Source organism: Mus pahari, chromosome 1 (assembly GCF_900095145.1).
Source record: "Mus pahari chromosome 1, PAHARI_EIJ_v1.1, whole genome shotgun sequence".
NCBI classification, from domain to species: Eukaryota; Metazoa; Chordata; class Mammalia; order Rodentia; family Muridae; genus Mus; species Mus pahari.
This window is the reverse complement of record NC_034590.1, coordinates 88,418,022-88,437,783: the sequence shown is the minus strand read 5'-3', so window position 1 is coordinate 88,437,783 and position 19,762 is coordinate 88,418,022. Positions and strand designations below refer to the sequence as shown.

Below are 19,762 nucleotides of genomic sequence, written 5' to 3'. Positions count from 1 at the left end.
GGGTTTCTCTGTGTAGCCCTGGTTGTCTTGGAACCCACTCTGTAGACCAGGCTGGCCTTGAACGTGCTGGGATTAAAGGCGTGCGCCACCACACCCGGCCAATCACTTGTTTTTGGAAAACTGGAGCTCAAAGCTAGTGAGTGTCTGAGCTTGGGATTCAAACTCTAACTCAAATAAGAATGGGTTAAGACTGGGAAATTACCAGACTGTGTCTATTCATACCATCCTGGTTCTACTTCAAAGTGCATTTCCTGATGGAAAGAGCAGCATCCTCTTATGCGTTCTGGAAAAGGCAACTGAATATACTTTAACTAGGACTGACTTTCAGAGTCCCAGTTTCTTCCTCTGTGAAACTGGGGTAACTGCTAAGGTGACAGGAGGTTATCATAAAATCCCTGTCTCCAGGGCAACCCTCAGAAGCTGTGGTTAATAAGGCAGGCAAGACAGGCTGCTCTTGGTTAGCCTTTGCTCTCAGAGCCTTTCTCTGTAGTGCTGACCCTGGTCTATAACAGAGCAGGGAATCTACTGTAAATGGGCATGCCACTTGCCTGGGGACTGTAAAACAGTGGCTCTGGGATAGTTGTACGGACATTTCTAGGGGACACTGCTGTTGGTGGTTCCTTTTGAAAGAATGGTAGCAGTTTGGGTGGTAAGAAGCAACCATGAGGCACTAAAGGCAGGAGTAGTGCCAACTGTCCTTCTTACATTCGCCAAAGCCATCCCATCTTGTGTATAAAATAGATGATGGGGAACCATCGTAAAACAGGCTATGTTTCTGGAAAGGATAGATAACTAAAGGGTTCTTCTTTACCACAGGCTAAGACCATGGTTTTGTGGCATCTTTGTCAGTGTCCCCAAGGAACTGGGAAATCTGGGCTGGAGAAATGCATTATCAGGTAAGCACTTGCTGTTCTTCCAGAAGACCCAGATTTGATTTCTAGAACCCAAAGGGTAGCTCACAACCATCTGTATCTCCAGTCCCAGGGGATCTGATGCCCTCTTCTGGCCTACAGAGAGAGGTACATGTGGTATGAGACATGCACACAGGCAAAACATTTATATACATCAAATAATTAAGTCTAGAAAAAAAAATCTTTTAAAGGAACTGGAGAATCGAGGGCCATGGAAAAACACTGAGTGTAGAAAGCAGAGTTTTAAATGGAAGCACTTTGTTCATTTGCCTACATTGTTGTTGAAAATGCTTTCACTTTGTAGTCCCGACTGACCTGAATGTATTGATCCTCTGCCTTAGCCTTGCAGGTGCTAGGGTTGATGGCATGGGACACTGCACTCAGCTTCTAGTTGTGTGTAGCATGTGCACATGTCTGATTGTCCATGTATGAGCATATGGAGGCCAGAGGTCAATAGTATTTTCCTTTATTGCTCTCCAACTTATATTTGAGACAGCACAACTTCCTCCCTCCCTCCCTCCCTCCCTTTCTCTCTTCTTGGATTTGAAGCTGTGTGACTGGCTGGCCAGCTAGCCTGTCAACCCTATCCCCACACACAGATGTTTGAGTTGCAGATGCACATCGTTTGCCATTTTGACACAGGCACTAGGGATCTAGAAAGTCTTCATGATTGCACCGCAAGCGCTAAACCCAGATAGCTCCCCCAATCCAATTTTTAAATCCATTTATATGTATTAGTGTTTTTCCTGCATGTATGTCGCTGTATCATGTACCCGTGGAGGCCAGAAGAGGATTTCGGGATCCCCTGGGGCTGGATAATTGGGAGGCCACCATGTGGGTGCTGAAAATCAAATTGGGTCCTCTGGAAAAAGACCAATGCTCTTAAGTGAGCCATCTCTTCTCTCCAGTCTTAAACTTATTTTTAACTGATATATGACAGGTCTGACACAACTCCTAGGGATGTTGTTACAGTTATCAAGAGACTGCACTACATTCTATCCCAAGATCTTTGCTTTTAGAACTTGATCTTACTCCACTTATGTGGAACTTAGGACTTAGTGCCTGTTTAGTGGGCTGGCTGGTCTTATGTCTACTTAACACAAGCTAGAGTAATCTGAAAGGAGGCAACCTCAATTGAGAAAGTGCCTCTATAAGATCAGGCTGGGAGAATGCCCAGCCCACCAAGGGAGGCATTGAACCTGGGCTGGTGTCCTGGGTTCTGTAAGAAAGCTGGCTGAGCGAAGGCACTCCTCCATGGCCTGTGTCAGCTCCTGTGTCCAGGTTCCAGCCCTGTTTGAGCTTCTGTCCTGAATCCCTTGGATGATGAAGTAATGTGGAAGTATAAGCAGAATAACCCTTTCCTCCCAACTTGCTATTTGGTCATGATGTTTTACACAGTGATACAAACCCTAAGACCCTAGGCAAGCGCTCTCCCGCCAGCAGCGGCCCTACTCATCCTTCAGAGCTTGCCTTTCACGGGGAGTTGAGCAGAGACTGGAGGTTGCTCATGGGACATGGACCTCTGATAGAACCAGTCCTTCATTCTTAAAATTTGGTACATCACAGCATCAGTGATTTCCAGCCATTTCCTTGCAGATAGGCAAATGCAACATCCCAGCAAGAGCTGACAGCTAGCTACTAGGTGACATTAGCCCCCCCTCCCCCCCCCCGTGAAAGGCAGAGGTGGCACAGTGAAAGCCACTTGAGCATTCTCTATCCTCTGCCTCTCCAGTGCTCTTGGCCAGTGTCTCACTCCTAAGAAGTGAGGACATTATCAACTGTAGCAGAAGACAGCCAGGCTTCCTGTGAAACAATGGCCTATGCCTATCGGGGCTCAAGCTGTAAACATGTCATCTGAGTCACTGTTTTTTTGGCCACATATTCGTTCCTCAGTTGATTCCCTTGGCTAAAAGAGATCCAACAAGATTTCCTTTAGGATGAAAAGTTTATTTTGACTTTTATATAGAAGCAAAACTAGTGAAAATCAAAGTATAAAAATAAATACAGTTCACAATAAACGTTCCAGTCAAAGTAAAAACAATAAAAATAATGCATATAAATAAAACTTCTTCAAAAGCACAAAACAGTGTCTGGCACTTCTCTGAGAGAAAACTGTGAACATTCAAATGTAAAACACACAAACTTTTACCATGAAATCAAAAACACTCCAGTTTCTCATCCTTAATCTAAAAGTAGTTATAACTTTCCAAACCATAGTTCACTTTAGCTAATTCATATTAATACATACAAACTTTAAGCTCCTCTTCCTTACTGAAGAGCCCACAATGATACACATGGAGTCCTGAGTGTTTGAAGCGATAAAGCACAGTTTATCATACTTAAAAGGTAACACTGCGGTACACCTTTCCTATGAGTAAAACTTTGTATCCTGGACCTTTTTTGACTGTCTTCCTTTTCTCTTCAATGAATGGTAAGTCAAAACAAAGGAAATCAAGTTTATACCCAGAGTGGGTCAATATTTTGTAACTTCTGGCTGGGTATAAAAGTCAAATTTCAAGCCGGGCGTGGTGGCACATGCCTTTAATCCCAGCACTCAGGAGGCAGAGGCAGGCGGATTTCTGAGTTCGAGGCCAGCCTGGTCTACAGAGTGAGTTCCAGGACAGCCAGCACTTTACAGAGAAACCCTGTCTCGAAAAACCAAAAAAAAAAAAAAAAAAAAAAGTCAAATTTCAGATGGAAGAAAATCAGAAAAACAATCTTTATCTCCATATTCCTAAAAAGGTTATTAAGAATATATAGGCTGCATCTTCAAAATGCTACTATCTTTAAAATTCAAGTTATAAGGTTCAAATATACACAATCCCAATGTTACGTGAGAAGCACAAAGCCCTTTTTGGAATTATATGGTGACATTCTGTTTCATAAAATCATGTTTTCTTGGTACATTGTTGGCTGATGTGTTTAATGTTAGTCATGAAAGCCATAAATCTGAGTACCTTTACTGCAGGCTTTAAATTAGACAATATTACTATGTTCTCTGAGATCCGGATTGCTTATTAAATAGCCCTTTATTCTCTCCTATGAAAAGCATGCTAGAAAAAGAAGACTGAAGAAACAAACAATATAGACTATCTAGAAATAGCTGCATGCATTCCGCTGCCCCATCACAGTACATGCCCAGGTGCTGTGTTCATGAAAATTGTGCTATCGTCTTTAAACTTGCCACCTTCCAGGAGAGTGGGCATAATCTAGCCTACGTATACCTAATAGTAACACACGTGAAACCTAACATTTCTGTATAACAACTAGTTGTCTGCAGGAATGTGTTCTACCCAAAACCAAGACCCCACCCCCAGCCACTTCTTATGTGGGATTAGCAAGGCAAGTGTTTCATTCTAGGTAGCTACACTGCAAGTCAAAGGACACGGGATTCTGGGTGCTTAAAATTAGAAAAACAGATAGTTCTGAAATAATTTCCCTTTGAATAGAACAGTATCTAATTTGTTTCTCAAATTCAACAATTAGTACATAGTCATGAATGAAATTTAGGTTTTAGGACTAATTTACGATTGGTGGTATCTTTCCAATAATTTGTAAAAATAAGTCTAAATGTCTTTTTATGTTTATAAAAAAGGGTGACTGTAGACCTCTGGGCACATATAGTATGTTTATATAGGCTAAGCTCAGAAACGAGGCAATTATTAAATGCTAATCATTTTTATCCAAACTAACATTAATAGGAAATGAGGCAGGAATTGTCCAAGCTGACCAGATTATACAGGCCAATGCTCAGCCCTCGCTGTCCCTTGCCTGCAGAAACAGAGTCCAGGGCTAAGTCACAAGCCCCAGCTGGAGTGGAATGTGGGTGGTGGCAGCCCTGCTCCCTGCTTCATCCCAGTGAGTGCTGTCTTCTTAAATTGTCGCAACATTTGGCCGCTTTCTTTGGGTTTTTCCTGCATATGCTCCTAAAAATAAAGCAAGATTATTATTACTTCTCAAAGTTAGAAATGTTCTGTGATATAATTTAGTAAGTTACTAGGCATGAGGCTAAGCAATGAATGTTGTTAAACTTAATCCTGAGGTAGAAACTGTCTCATAGCATCAGCCATCAGCTGACAGAGCTGGAGCTGGAAGCTCTGAGAACTCAACTGGCCTCATCTCCCTCTCCTGACCTCTCCTGTCCTGTTCCATCTCCCTCTCCTATCCTGTCCCATCTCCCTCTCCTGTCCTGTCCCATCAGTTCCTGTTCCACTCTGCTCAGTGGTTTCCAGACCTGCTCCACGTCTGCGCTAACATACACAAAACACTGCCAGCAGAGGCTCCGAGAGTGGAAATCTGTAGAAACTATACTTTAAATGCTGTGCAGTATCCTTAGGCACTTGAAAAGTCAGCCTATGGGGCTGGTGAGATGGCTCAGCGGATAAGAGCACTAATTGTTCTTCCAAAGGTCCTGAGTTCAAATCCCACAACCACATAGTGGCCCACAACCACCCGTAATGAGATCTGATGCCCTCTTCTGGTTCATCTGAAGACTGCTATAGTATACTTATGTATAATAATTAATAAATCTTAAAAAAAAAAAAAAAAGAAAAGTCAGCCTACAAGAATGCTATCTGACCATGACAAAAATAAGTGTTTGGAACTGGGTGTGCTAACTGCGACCATCTGTGCAGAGGCCGTCTCAGAAGATTATAAGTTCAATGCCAACCTGGGCTATAAAGTGGGCCTCTCTCCCATATAAAAACAGACAAGGTTTTTAAATAAACCAATTACTAATAAAATACTTAATACTCATGTAGACCAAATCAAGCCATAATTTCAAATTTTCTTAAAATGTAATCCAAGACATTAGAAATACGCCAGGGTAAGGTAATTTTGTTAAGAGCAATGGTGAACTGATAATTAGCATTTTAGTCACTATGTCAAAATCTCCATTTATGTAAAATTTACAAAAAACAGAATTCTGTGCTTTTATTGTCTATACATTCAAACATTAATAAAAAGGCATTTTGCTTGTTTAGAAAGGTAAAACTATACATGTTGATTATATTTATATTACTGTGCTGCAATGCAATTAAACTTAATAGCTATAAAACTGAGTTCCATTATACATTACTAACTATGGCGATTTCCTGCTTATAGTGTCAATTGCTCAGTGCAAAGAGCACTTGCGTCCTTGCTTATAGACTCACAATGACAAATCATGAGATGAAATGCATAAGGAAAGACCATGGAAAGTGGTTATTGTGGCAAACTGATGCCACTGGGCAGAACAGTACTTACGCCACAGTGATCGTCCAGCCACCCGAGAGCAACCGTAGCCTGCAACACTCACAGGAGAAGAGCTGAAAACACCCTAACACGCCCATAATGTCACAAGCAACAGAGCTGCCGACTGGTCTGACTTCTTACAAAGCTGACGGTCTCTAAAGCAAGCAGGCTCCGACTTTCAAACAACTCCAATGATTGTCACTCAGTGATTTCAAAAGAAAGCCTTGTAAAATATCCTAGATACATGTGACATTACAAACTGTGTGCACAGAATTCGTGCAAAAGGTCTTTAACGATCTCACATTTGCTGACAGCTTGTGTGTTCCCTCTGGGAATCTATGTGAATGACTAGTGATAGCACAATATGAAGATTAAAGGGTCGGGGACAGAATCACTTCATGTACCACTGCTTCTTTCTTGCCTAACTTGGAGGAAATCAGTCTCTCACGCAGTTACAAACATTGCCTAGTAATTTATTAGTGGGGAGACTAGAATTAAGTCAAGCTTCCTCCATCGCTTGGAGATTATACGGCTACCTATGAGTGTCAGAAAGCAGCAGTTGAAAGCAAAGCATTGTAAAGTGGTTTTAATGGGCTGCATAATGCAGTGAGCATAATCAAAATGTCTTAACCAAAACACCAACAAATATCAAAGCATTTGGTAAGAGTTTTGGCTAAGCTCAAGACTGAATCTGTCTTTCTTGCCACCATAAATTGAATTTTCAAATAGGTTTCAGTTTCACCCTTGAATAACGTTCAAAGGATGAGTGTAAGGAGATTTGGCTCAGGCTTCTCACAGAGGGAAGCTTAGGACGCCCTCCCACACACCTGACATAGTCACTGTGGATCCTTCGGTCATGCACAGTCTCAGAACCGTGGCTAACACACTGCCATGGGGCTGAACAGACCCACATGAGATATGAGATGACCATTTCTACTCATATATAAAGATTCTAAGTAAGCCTGGATAATTCTACAAAACTTTCCAAATTAAAAACAGAGTTTCCCATAAGATGATAGTCATTAAGACAGGCAGCCTAACTCATAGGATGATTAGTCATTAAGACAGGCAGCCTAACTCATAGGATTTCCTGGCCTCCACAACACACTAAGACAATGGTCACCAACATGAATATCCGTGAATACACCAACACCATGATGGCAAGGAAGACTGCGTGTCCCACTATGACGCCTGAGTCAGGGCACACTGTGCCCACCCCTTGGTGAACGGGCTCCAGGAATTCATTGCTACACACCTGACACAGGCGCTCTGTTAGGCACTCTGCTCTCTGAAGGCTTCTGTCTATTTTGCACAACCCCCTTCACTGATGTCTTAGGGGTTCTAATTGAATATAAAAAGGTTAATCAGTCACTTGCATAAAGGTCTGCACTTCAGAGAAAACAAGCATACAGCATCAACTACTCAGAGAATAAGCTTGAGAAGAACTGAAATCCCGCACACGCTCCCAGCCATCAGGAGAGCCGCACCTGTGTTTCCGCAGGAGACCAGACTCCTGCTTCACACTGGGTTGGAGAATCATTGGTGAGGCTAAACTTACTTGACAAAGAAGCTTATATTAAAACATAGAATGAGTACGATGGTATGAAATGAGAAGTAAAAGCATGCCCACACCAGATGATAACTAAGAGATTTACACAGCAGCACAGCACAAGGGCCGTCAGCACACAAATCGGACCGTGACGCACACAGTATAGCACTGACAGTAGATCTTGTACTGATCTTGGCTTGAACCCTTTCACATCCCCATGTGTGGCGTTCTTACCCTTGTCTACTAAGTAGCCTATGAACAGGTGCATTCTGTCCTTGGTTTGGCTGAAGGACTCTGTTGACAAATTAAATGCATAATTAATTCCAAAGACAAATTCCACTTTTCCTACTTTCTCTCAATGGATGAGACAACGGTGAGGTCAGAAGCCATCTGTGCTATCTATCACGAGGAGGAGCTGCCTGACTAAAGCACTAGGAAGGGACTTACACTTGGTTCACCATGAGCTCAGACCTCAGATTTTCAGCAGGAAAGCAATAGCCAACACATGCAATCCCTGTGCTGTTAAAGAATTTTCTGATGTGCCTTACAAATGCCAACTTCTTAAACATGAGACAAAACACTCATTTTACAAGAAGGAAAGACAAACTGTATGAACCAGAAAGTCGGTGTCCTGAGGTCTTTAAATAAGTACTGAAGACTCCTGGGTAGTCTGAAATTTCTGCCAGAAACAGCCTGTCCTACAAACAGGGCCAGGAACCTCAGACCTGACCCACATGTGGCCAGGAATAGGACCAGACATTAATATCAGTGCTGAGCCTCAGCTCCTCCAGCTAAGCAGGAGTGTCCTACTGATGCAGAGCAAAACTGCTTTTAAAAAAAAAACAACAAAAAAAAAAAAACAAGTTTTAGGCATAAAATTTTCTTTAAAAAAACAAAAAACAAAACAAAGCCTCTCACTGGGATGAAGTGATTTTTTTTACCTTGTTTCTGAAGGGTTTTGCTTAAGCAGGAACTTCTTATTTGGCATTCCCATTTCAGCAACTCTAGCACAATATAAAGACAAGGGCAATGTGTTTGTTTGAGAAGGCAGGGAACAGGCTTACAACGTCAGAAGAGCACTGAGACACAAGGGCCTGCTAACGGCCTGTGCTGAGCACAATGAAAACCAACGTCAAGAAAAGGGCTTAGGAGCGGAGGCGGCTCAGAGCCTGGCGGGCTGCCGCTTTTCCAGAGGACCTAGACTGGGTTGCCAGCAGCTCACACCTGTCTGTAACTCCAGTTCCAGGGATCCGAAGCCCTCTCTGGCTTCTGTGGACACCAAGCACACACACGGCGAACAAATCTACATGCTGGCAAAACATTCATACACATAAAACTAAAAATTTCTTTAATTTCTAAATGATAGTTACTAAAATATACTTCCTCTTGAGCTTTTGCCCCAGGGTATATTTCAGATATCAGGGGGAATTTATTCAAATGGTGAAATAATTAAATATTAAAAAATAAGAAGGGCTGGTGAGATGGCTCAGTGGGTAAGAGCACCCGACTGCTCTTCCGAAGGTCTGGAGTTCAAATCCCAGCAACCACATGGTGGCTCATAACCATCCGTAACAAGATCTGACGCCCTCTTCTGGAGTGTCTGAGGACAGCTACAGTGTACTTACATATAATAAATAAATAAATAAATCTTTTTTAAAAAGATAAAAAAAAAAATAAGAACCATTGAGATTGTTTGACTATCAGTCATACAAATTGGCTGTTTATAATAATTTATAATTCATCAAATAATAAATCATTTCAATAAATTTCTGTATCTAGAGGGGAATTTCTACCCAGCATGGTGGCAGATATTTTTAATCTCAAATTAGGCTATATCATGTTGCTGGTAGCAAAGGCTGCATAGTGTCTTTAAAAAGAGAGAGAGAGAAAGAAGGATTTCTATTAGCTCAACTGCAGAAGAGCGAGCGAATTGTTATTTCTAATTTTAATGTTTACCTTATGCATATGAGTATTTTGCCTAAACACATGTGAGTATAGAATGTGTATGAGGTGTCTATGGAGACCAGAAGAGGACATCTGGGAATAAAACCCTGGTCCTTTGCAAAAGCAGCCAGCACGCTTACCCACTGAGCTGTCTCCCCAGTCCCTGTTTACTTCCTACTGGAACAGAGGGGCTGAAAACTAGAATTAACTGGCTGGTAATAAAGGAAGAAACAGAACTTACTTCATGAACTTCTTCCTGTCGAGGGACTTCTGTGTTGCCACTGAAAGTGCCACTCGTGGACTTTTCATCTTATCCTTCAATTACAAAAGGAGCATCAGGCTGATGGGTACCAATTAACGCACCGTGTTACGATCTAAGACAATCCAGAGCCAGGCGGTGGCAGCGCACACCTTTCTCTGCGTAGGCCTGGCTGTCCTGAAGCTGTCTAAATCAACCAGGCTGGCCTTGAACTCACAGAGATCTGCCTACTTCTGCTTCCTGACTCCTGGAATTAAAGGTATGTGCCACCACAGCCAGGCACTTAGCTAATGTTTTTAAGTAATCTGATTTTAAGCACTGTTAAAATTACTATTATTTATACTTTTGTGTGTGGTTGCCAGCCAGCACTCTAGATAGGCAGTGTTCTAAATTAATTTGGAACCACTTTTCAGACTTCAAAAATGACAAAATCTGTATGAAAGTGTTAAGAAAACTCAATCAGGAGCAGTTGACAGTTTCCTGTGAGCTACCAGAACAAAACCTCCAAGGTTTCAGACCTCAGATCCAATCCCACCACAGTACAGGATTCCATCACTGTGCAGTTCCTGGGGCGCTCCCTACACAGCTCAGTGGTGCTGGGAACCCTGGGGTCCATCGAGCTTGAGCTGCTGGGAGCCATGGCGCCTCCGTCACCCAAGCTCAGAAAAGCCTCTCCAGCAGAAAGTCGCATGGGGTACATACCATTTGCCGGAGCAGTTTCTCTTTGCGGGCTTCTCGATCATGATGGAGGATTGACATTCTCTCAGCTGCATCCATGACGAAGAAGATGTCATGAATACCATACAGGGCAGCTCGCAACTAGGTGTGAAAGAGGAAACCAATGTCTACACTCAAAAGATGAGGCTAGAACTTAGTAATACAATGGATATTGTGTGTACTTCTTTCATTTGGCATAAGAAGGTACAGAAGTTTTCATTGAAACCAATTTTCCCAGTTTAAACAGAGAGAGAAATACATTTCCAACCCTGGGCCTCCAGTCAGGAACTGACCAATTTCCCCAGTCAAGAGCCCTTCAGGGCAGCAGCATCTACCTGAGCTAACACTCGTTCCTGAAGGGAAGCATCTTGGGCTGAGACGACACCTCTCTTCAGAGGGGCTTCTGACTGAAAACTTCGTATGAACTCCATGGTGTCCTGAAAGAAAGAGACACTCTTTCAAAACCAGTTTCTAGGAAGTTTCCTTTTATTCTTTCATCAAAAATTACTAAGAACACAAAAACTATTACTGATGACATATGAAGCAGCTGTAGCCCCTTCACCATGTTTCCCTGCCTCCTCCTGCCCAGAATGGCAGAGGGACTGCAAACATTGAAGTTGTGCCGTTCAGGCTGGCTTCTGTATCCTCTCCGTGAGATGATACAGTCAGGTGGTTCTAGATTAGCAGTCATTTGAACCTCCATTATGAACTCACATGTGGTGTCCAGGACCTTAACGGCCCATCTGTGAGAACATTTGTGTGCTACAGTGAATGCCAAGTCTGAAGGATCAAAACCTCTGGTACTGGTAAAAAGGCAAGCAGTGACAATCCTTGACCATACTGCTGAATTTAGAATTGTCCTTCGTGACACAGGGTCTGGAGGTAGTGCCCACTGCCATGTCCAGATACTAGAGATAAAGAGGATAGCCAGTGGGAGGAACAGGCCAAGGAAGTACAGGGACTTAAAGGGCCAGTCCCATAGCTGCAACCTTCCGGGACTTCCCCATTTAACAAAAAGCAGAAGAATGCAGCCCAGGGTGGGACACAGGCTCACTGTGAGAGTCTAGATGGACTGGGGCAGATAAATGGCAGCAGGAACATGCCCGTGATGAGTGAGATGGCCTATGCTGCTTTAAGACTGCTCAGGCTGGGGATGGTGACCCATAACTGGGACCAGCACTGGAGATGCTCAAACAGGGCTGCCATGAGTTTGAGGCCAGCTTGGGCTAGAGTGAGACCATGTCTCCAAAATTAAATGAATACTTTGTGGAAGAAAACCATGACTTTGCCCACTCAGGGGTGGATGATTAAAGTCATTTTCTTTCTTTTTAAAAAAAATTATTCATTTATTTATTTATTTATTTATTTAATGTATATGAGTACACTGTGGCTCTCTTCAGATACATCAGGAAAGGGCATCAGATCTCATTACAAATGGTTGTAAGCCACCATGTGGTTGTTNGGAATTGAACTTAGGACCTCTAGAAAAGCAGTCAGTGCTCTTAACCACTGAGCCATCTCTCCAGCTATCTCTCCAGGTCATTTTCTAAAACTCATTCACACCAGCTCTCCTTCTAGAGAGTCATCAAGTTGTCACCAGCAGAAGAAATAACCCTTATTCACAGAGGTGACACAACCACAGGTAGTTTATCACAAAAAAGCTGTTGGTGCCAGCTCCCCTCTGGGCAGGCCTACTAACCTTGCCCTCTTCACTGTGTGCACACTCTATGAGCCAGAGGCTGTATGGTGAACGGCACAGAGGTGGAAGGGATGGGTGGAAAGGAGACAGAGAAGAGCTAAGAAATGTCCTCTAAGGGCACCAGGATACCCTTGGCCCTAAAAGACCCAAGACCTCAGGGGATCCCTACTTCTATTATTCTCTCACAGGGACAAGGCCCACATTAATCAACTCAGGCCATCTCCAGGAGCCTTTTGGCAGATGGTAGTCACAGGCCCGCCTCTGGCACGAGCTACTTTTTTGTCCCTGGTCTGGGTATAGCCTGCTCTGCTGTGGCCTCTTGGGATGGATGTTTTCATTCCCCACCTCTCCAACTAGTTCTCTGTAACAGAACAAGGACAACTGGGGGAAGTTCTCAAAGCACTTGTATGTGCTAGCTGACCACATACATACACCTAGGGCTTCTATGTTAGGATGCTCGTGTTTTTTCTTCAAAAAAGATTTATTTTATATGCCTGAGTGGAGTGTTTGCCTGCAAGTGCACCACATGTGTGCAGTGCCGGTGATGTCCAGAAGAGAGTGGCAGAGCCCCTGGGACAGGAGTTACAGGCAGTTGGGAACCACCATGTGGATGCTGGGAACTGAACCCCAGTCCTCTGGAAGAATAGCCAGTGCTTTTAACTGATGAACCATCTCTCCAGCTTAAAAGAGAAATGTGGGAGGCAGAATAAGTTCTAGGACATCCAGAGCTACACAGAGAAGCCAGCCCTGTCTCAAAACACCAAAAAGTGGTTTTCTTTTTTTAATTACATTTTTTTAAACCTGTGTGTTCCTACAGGGGTGTCCCACAGTGTATGTGCAGAAGTTAGAGGACAGCTCTTTCTCTGCGTGGATGCTAAGGACTGAACTCAGGTTGTCAGTCTTAGTGGCAGAGGCCTTTGCCCACTGAGCCAACCTGAATATATTAATTGTATATTTTGATTATACTCATACTCTTGTTACCCTCTCACGTTCCCTCCCCTCCTGCCTCTCCCCGCCCCCTTTCCTCACAGGCTCCTCTCCTAATTTCATGCCCCTTCTTTCAGTGGCCCAGTGAGTTTCATTAGGACTGCCGCAAGAGCATGGATGCCTTACTAGTGGCTACAGCAGGAAGAAAATGTCGCTCCCTCTCTTGACAACCATTAACTGAATAAATCCGCAGAGAGAGGCGGGGCCTACCAGCAGTCCGTCTTCATGACAGGGTGCTCGTGGACCTAATCCTAAACACGTTTTAAGCAAATAATCACAACTGTAAGTTCAAGAGTGCGCCAAGGCTGGGTAGACTGCCCAGGAGGCGAGAGCACTCTCTGTGCGCAGAGGTGAGCGTGAGTTCAAAGTTGCAATACACATGTAAAAAGCCAGGCGTGATCATGTGGCCAGACAGGCTCAGGAGACTGTCTCGACTTGCTGGCTGTCAGGGCACCTGCACGCTCAGTAAGAGATCCTTAAGGTAATAAGAGGGAGAGTGATGGTCAGGACACCCATGTCTGCCTGTGTAACACACACACACATAACAGACACACATGCACACACAAACAAATAAGTGTGCAGAGGCCATGTTATGCCTGAAATGAATATTCTACACACAACTATACTGGGGAGGGGGGAAGTAATCTGGAAAACACGTCTAAGTAATCAGATTTATGAAATCAACTAAATTACAATAATTAAAAACGTTTGAACTGAATTCTGAGCTCAGCTGTCAGAAAACTGAAATGAAGTGAAAAACAAGGAATTTCAGTAACCTTACTTTTACAGTTTGTCGAAGCTGCTTCAGTTTGTCTGTTTGCATAAGTTTACGAGTAAGAAACCCTTTTGCCACAGCAGTTATTTTATTAAATTTTGCTTGTATTTCTGGATTAAAAACCTAGAAAGAAATTAGAAACAATGCTGTAAGAATCCTAGCACCATACTTAATTATGACTCAACCTATCACCAGCTAACATTCCTTCCTAGACATTTGCTCATGGAGTTTCATCTGTACCAAAAATATTAAACTCATGTTCAGTATACAACCTAAAACATAGCTCTTTAAAAAGATAAACTGGTCTGATGAGACAATCAGTAAATAAAATCACCAGCCACCAGGCCCTAGGACCCACATGGTAGACAGAAAGAACCAACTCCCACAAGCCCTCTATGCTTCTACTGTGACATGCAAGCCCCACCCCAATAAACAGACATGTAAAAGAAACCTGACAGACATCTGTCAGGGTCCCCACCTGAGCCCATTTAGCTTGGGCCCGTCCAAAAGGCCTTGTCACTGAGAGTGTGGCCATGCCACTGGTCAGTGATCCCCAGAGGTAGAACGGTGCTTCACTTGCAGAGCCAAAGCTGTATTGTAGGGCAGAAGTCATGAAGCCTAGAGAAACACACAGTACAGACTAGTATAGTGATCTGTGGCATCACACTGAATGTCACATAACCAGAATATGCAAAATGCTGTAATCAACATTTGTAACACTCAAATAACAGCCATCTAAGAGACTTAGCCAAACGCAGACATAAAATATCCATGGACATTCAGCTTCTGTGCCAGATGGAGCTTTTCAAGACAAACAGAACTCAGGATAACTGATGCTGTGAAAAGATCTTCCTGCTGCTGGGGAATTAGAGGTAATTCCAAACCACTCAGGAGATAGCCAACTGCTCTCACCTGAGCATAGCACCTGCTGCATGAATGAGCGGCCGGGCTCCGAGCCCAACGGCCTGCTCTTGTTATGGTGAGTCCTCTCAAGGACACCTGCTCTGTGGCCTTAGATCCCATATCATGTCATTTTTCATGGCTACTAAACAGCAGGCAAATAGGGGGTGGAATGGGCATTAAATTACCAGAAGGAACCTATGATTAAAATAGCTTACTGCACAATAACTGTCAAGAGGAAAACAATTCTTAAAAATCTACCAGAGTTGTTTGAAGTCTGGATTGAGTCCACTTGGGACAGCATGGTTTCTAGCAAAGCAGAATTGCTTCTTTTTCTCCACTCTAGCTCCAGTGCACTGTTCAAGTCAGAGACGTCCGTCGTAACTGCCTTCTCCTTCAGCATCTTCTCCTGCTCTTCTATTTCCTACAAATTGACCATGTAGGATAGCATCCTTTAATGGCATCTGAAATAATGCCACTGTAGGCTTAGCCTGAAAGTGTGCATAGTGCAGAGTACGTTATTGTTTACCTCAAGTCCTCCCTCAAAGTTATGATAACAGGTTCACTGATTTCACTTTTTAAAATGTTAGTGTTTGGTATTTTTAAATTGAATTTAAAATGGAATTTAAAAAAAAATCACAAAATGAGTATCTTTATGATATTGCTCTTAAAAATGTATATTCAGCATCTATTTTTAAAATACCTTTAAAAATATTAGGAATTCTGAATGAAGGATTCAATAAGGTACCCTTCCACAAATTACTCAGCAGCAGCCGGGAGTGGTGGCGCACTCCTTTAATCCCAGCACTTGGGAGGCAGAGGCAGGCGGATTTCTGAGTTCCAGGACAGCCAGGACTATACAGAGAAACCCTGTCTTGAAAAAAAATAAAAAATTACTCAGCAGCTTTTAGATAAGGACCTAAATGTTAGATTTCACATTCTGACAACAAAATATTATCTACACATCAGGCTCAATGACCACCTCAAAATAAGATATACAGAGGGAAACTGTCGGTATATGCACATGGCCCAAATCATACACTGACTAACCCAACTGCTAGCCCATTCCCATCTCAGTGCCTCACCCTTTGCAGTTGCTCCTGCTCCCTCTCCTGCTCAGCTATGAGGAGTGATAGCTGCTGGGCATGCTGCTCCTCTAGTCTCTTTCGCATTTCTTCAAAAGCTAACAGCTTGCTTTTCAGTAGTTCCTGGCCTTCTGAAAAGAAACGTGTGCTTAAATTGAGAAAACTCGTTGCAAGTCCAACAGTTCATATTTTTGCCATCAACCTGAGCTATGCTTCTGACCAGAGGGTATTCCTCACATAACAGAGTCAGACGTAGCCAGCTCCCCAGGGCAGCATCCTCACTGGCCTCTCCCCTTCTTTCCCACTACTCAGGAAAACAGTACTGCACCCCCTCGCCTTCCCGCTCACTCAACCTCCAAGGCTACCCATCTCCAATCTCCCAAGTCTGAGCGGCTTTAACATGTGCTCCTTGAGCTGAAGAGAAAACACAGAGAAGTAAAACATCTTTGAACCACAGCCCCTCAGTTCAACAGTGCCATTGAATAAGAGTCCATTTGACTACAAGAACTCTCTAAGGGAAGAGGCACGGGGGCCGTGGGCAGCTGCAACCACACTGTGCCACTGCCTCCTTCCTCACTTACTCTCACAGTGATCCGGCCACTTGCATGACTAGCCACATCCTGTATGTTCACTAAACACTACCACCTGGCTTGGAAAGTGGGTTCGTGTTCTCTGACACTCACTGAGGTAGCCTGCACACACGCAGGCACACACGCACGGTTCTCTACTTGGAGGATGCAAGGTGATCATTCCCCAGGTGCCAACTGTTCTGGGAGGGGAAAGGGCATATTTTTATTGTTTTGGAAAGAGGGTCTCACTATGTAGCCTTAGCAGGCTAAGCAGGCCAGGCTGGTTTCCTCTGAAGAGCCCGCCTGCCTCTGCCTCCCAAGTGCTGGGATTACAGGACCGTGTCACCTCACCCACCTACAGAGTGGTTTTATTAAGCTTCTCAGAAAGGTGACTTTTGTTTGCTCACTTGTTTGCTTGTTTCCTTTGAGACAAGAGTTTCTCTCCGTAGCCCTGGCTGTTTGGGAACTTGCTCTGATTTAAGAAATCTTAACAAGGCTGGAGAGATGGCTCATTGGTTACGAGCACTGACTGCCCTTCCAGAGGTCCTGAGTTCAATTCCCAGCAACCACATGGTGGCTCACAACCATCTGTAATGAGATCTGATGCCCTCTTCTGGTGCACTTACATATATAAAATAAATAAATCTTTGAAGAAGAAATAGGAAAGAAATCCTAACAGGGCTGGTGGTGGTATGGTAGCGCACACTTTTAACTCCAGCACTAGGGATCAAGAGACCTCTGACTTCAAAGGCAGCCTGGTCTACAGAGTGAGTTCCAAGACAGCCGGGCTACACAGAGAAACCCTGTCTTGAAAAACCAAAACAGGGCTGGAGAGATGGCTCATTGGTTACGAGCACTGACTGCCCTTCCAGAGGTCCTGAGTTCAGTTCCCTACAACCATATGGTGGCTCACAACCATCTGTAATGGGATCCGATGCCCTCTTCTGGTGTATCTGAAGACAGCTACAGTGTACTCATATATAAAATAAATAAGTCTTTAAAAAAATAACAAAACCACAGGAACCTTATCAAAGGGCAGTAAGCAGGAGTTAGGTTTCAAGTAAGATAGGTACACTTAAGTGCCCTCCCACACAGAGGACAATTTATTTCAAATCACTTCTAAGTTTTCTTACCTTTGGGGCTAGTTTCTAGCATCTTATTCTTGTTAATGTGGATGGATCCCTTAGGGTATCTTCTTTCCGGCAGACGGTCCCGGAGCTCCTGCTCAGCTACTCCAGCTGTTATAATATAAGGACAATTTTCTTTTTGTAAACTATCAACATCTAAATCAAGTCTCCGCTTAACTTTCTCAAAACTGTTATCTACACGCTGCTCGTTTCCACAGAACACTGGCGGTGTGTCCATCTGCTGTCTGGAACTCTGGGTTTGCATAAGTAAGGGAGATGGGTGTTTCACATCGTAAGATTTATTCAGTTCCATTTGTAAGTTGCAGGAGTTTTTTGCTAGCATACTGGCTGACTTGAGTTCACACGCATCTTCCAAGGTTTGACTTGACACACACTGATTGCTGGGTTGCAGTTCATGCAACTTGGGCACAGCCATACAAGTACTGCCCACTTTCTGGGCTCCCCTGTCATCAGGTACGAAGGGACCTTCCATAGCAGACGGCTCAACAGTGACGTTATTGCCTAACTGAGTTCCTAAAACCTGATGCACCTGACTTGGCTTACCCACAACCATCTCTCTTGTGCTCTCAGACGTGATTTTGGTAGCAGAAACATGACTTGAACAAACCCCTGTCAAATCAATCGGTGACTTTGGCACAGTTTCAGATTCATTTGTTGTTTCAGCAGCAGCTGGAGCGGTTCTATCCACTGCCTCTTCTTTTCCCTTTGGGCTCAGCTCACAGGCATTTACTGGGTTGTTTATAAGGATCTGACATGCTGATGATGACCGAGAATGCCTTCGATGCATTGTAGGACTCATACTTGGCTCTGGACTAGGTAATTTGGCATATGGACCTTTAAGACTTTTAACTTTATTTTCAGTAACAAAGGTAGGAGTAACTTTAAAATCTGATTCGGCATCTGGAACAGTGGGAGGAGCAGTTCCTGCAGGTAGGTCTGTTTTAGAAAAGCTAGCTACAACTGACGTGCCCATGCTGCTTGCTTGCGAAGCACCTTGGAGGAGAACATTTGACTTATTAAGGCTTGGTTTGTCAGGGATGGCAGAGCCACAGTGCCTGCCTATGGGCACGGGTGGGGCCTTCTCCTTTACACAGTCGCTAGCCTTAGCAGCATCGGTTTCTCTGTCTGAATGTGTTTCATTAACACTTCTCTTTAAACTACTTCTCAGACTCCGGCTAGACAGTTCTCTTTCCACATATTCCTTTGACCTCTTCATTAGATTCTGAAGGCTCATTATGTAGGGATCTGGAGTGATTTCAGCCAAACATGATGGGTCCTGTTCCTCCTTTCCTAAAAGGGGACCATCAGAAATGACCGTCTCCTGCGGACTTGCTGAAGAAAGCCTTAGAGCAGCTCCATCTTCTGCCTGCCTGCTTTCTGGACTCTCACACTGCTTCAGAGAACCAGACACCTCTGAGTCTCCAGGCAGTCCCACCCTCTTAGGGTTTTGTTGGTCCTCATTATTCACAGGCAAAAGTCCAGTTATCTTTTCAAGCTTTACTGAAGTACAGTGTTCAGTGGGGCTCGGCAAGCTGTTTAGAACTGTAACAGGAACATTCAAGTCTGTGACTTCTGGATTAGAGTAAATGGTTTCTGTTGCCCACTGATCAAAATCACTGGCATTTGGTGCTTTTCTAACCTGAAAAGGGACATTTAAAAATTAGTATTTCTTTTTGTTTTGGTTTTTCGAGACAGGGTTTCTCTGTATAGTCCTGGATGTTCTGAAACTCACTCTGTAGACCAGGCTGGCCTCGAACTCAGAAATCCGCCTGTCTTTGCCTCCCAAGTGCAAGGATTAAAAGCGTGCGCCACCACCGCACAGCTAAAAAGTTAGTATTTCTTCATTATAAAACAAACAAAGCCAGGCTGGTGAGATGGCTCATTGGGTAAGAGTACCCGACTGCTCTTCCAAAGGTCCAGAGTTCAAATCCCAGCAACCACATGGTGGCTCATAACCATCCGTAACAAGATCTGACTCCCTCTTCTG

General features: G+C 43.7%; 1 protein-coding gene across 5 annotated transcripts in view; it reads right to left on the bottom strand.

Annotated features, from left to right (window-relative positions):
* Window positions 1-3,595: 3,595 nt before the first annotated feature.
* The window catches only part of Ccp110 (centriolar coiled-coil protein 110), a 26,963-nt gene continuing 10,796 nt past the window's right edge, over window positions 3,596-19,762 (bottom strand). For 2 of the 5 annotated variants that reach the window (XM_021213246.2, XM_029544692.1), the window contains 12 exons: window positions 17,761-19,414; window positions 16,059-16,189; window positions 15,235-15,397; window positions 14,552-14,691; window positions 14,080-14,196; window positions 10,948-11,049; window positions 10,598-10,714; window positions 9,878-9,951; window positions 8,634-8,696; window positions 7,927-7,986; window positions 7,399-7,484; window positions 3,596-4,837 (listed from right to left, as the gene is read on the bottom strand). In XM_021213246.2, coding sequence (XP_021068905.1) covers window positions 4,785-4,837; window positions 7,399-7,484; window positions 7,927-7,986; window positions 8,634-8,696; window positions 9,878-9,951; window positions 10,598-10,714; window positions 10,948-11,049; window positions 14,080-14,196; window positions 14,552-14,691; window positions 15,235-15,397; window positions 16,059-16,189; window positions 17,761-19,414 — 2,760 coding nt within the window. In that variant the 3' untranslated portion in view covers window positions 3,596-4,784. The remainder of the gene's footprint in view (window positions 4,838-7,398; window positions 7,485-7,926; window positions 7,987-8,633; window positions 8,697-9,877; window positions 9,952-10,597; window positions 10,715-10,947; window positions 11,050-14,079; window positions 14,197-14,551; window positions 14,692-15,234; window positions 15,398-16,058; window positions 16,190-17,760; window positions 19,415-19,762) is intronic. The other 3 variants (XM_029544663.1, XM_021213254.2, XM_021213263.2) reach the window with 3 other exon arrangements.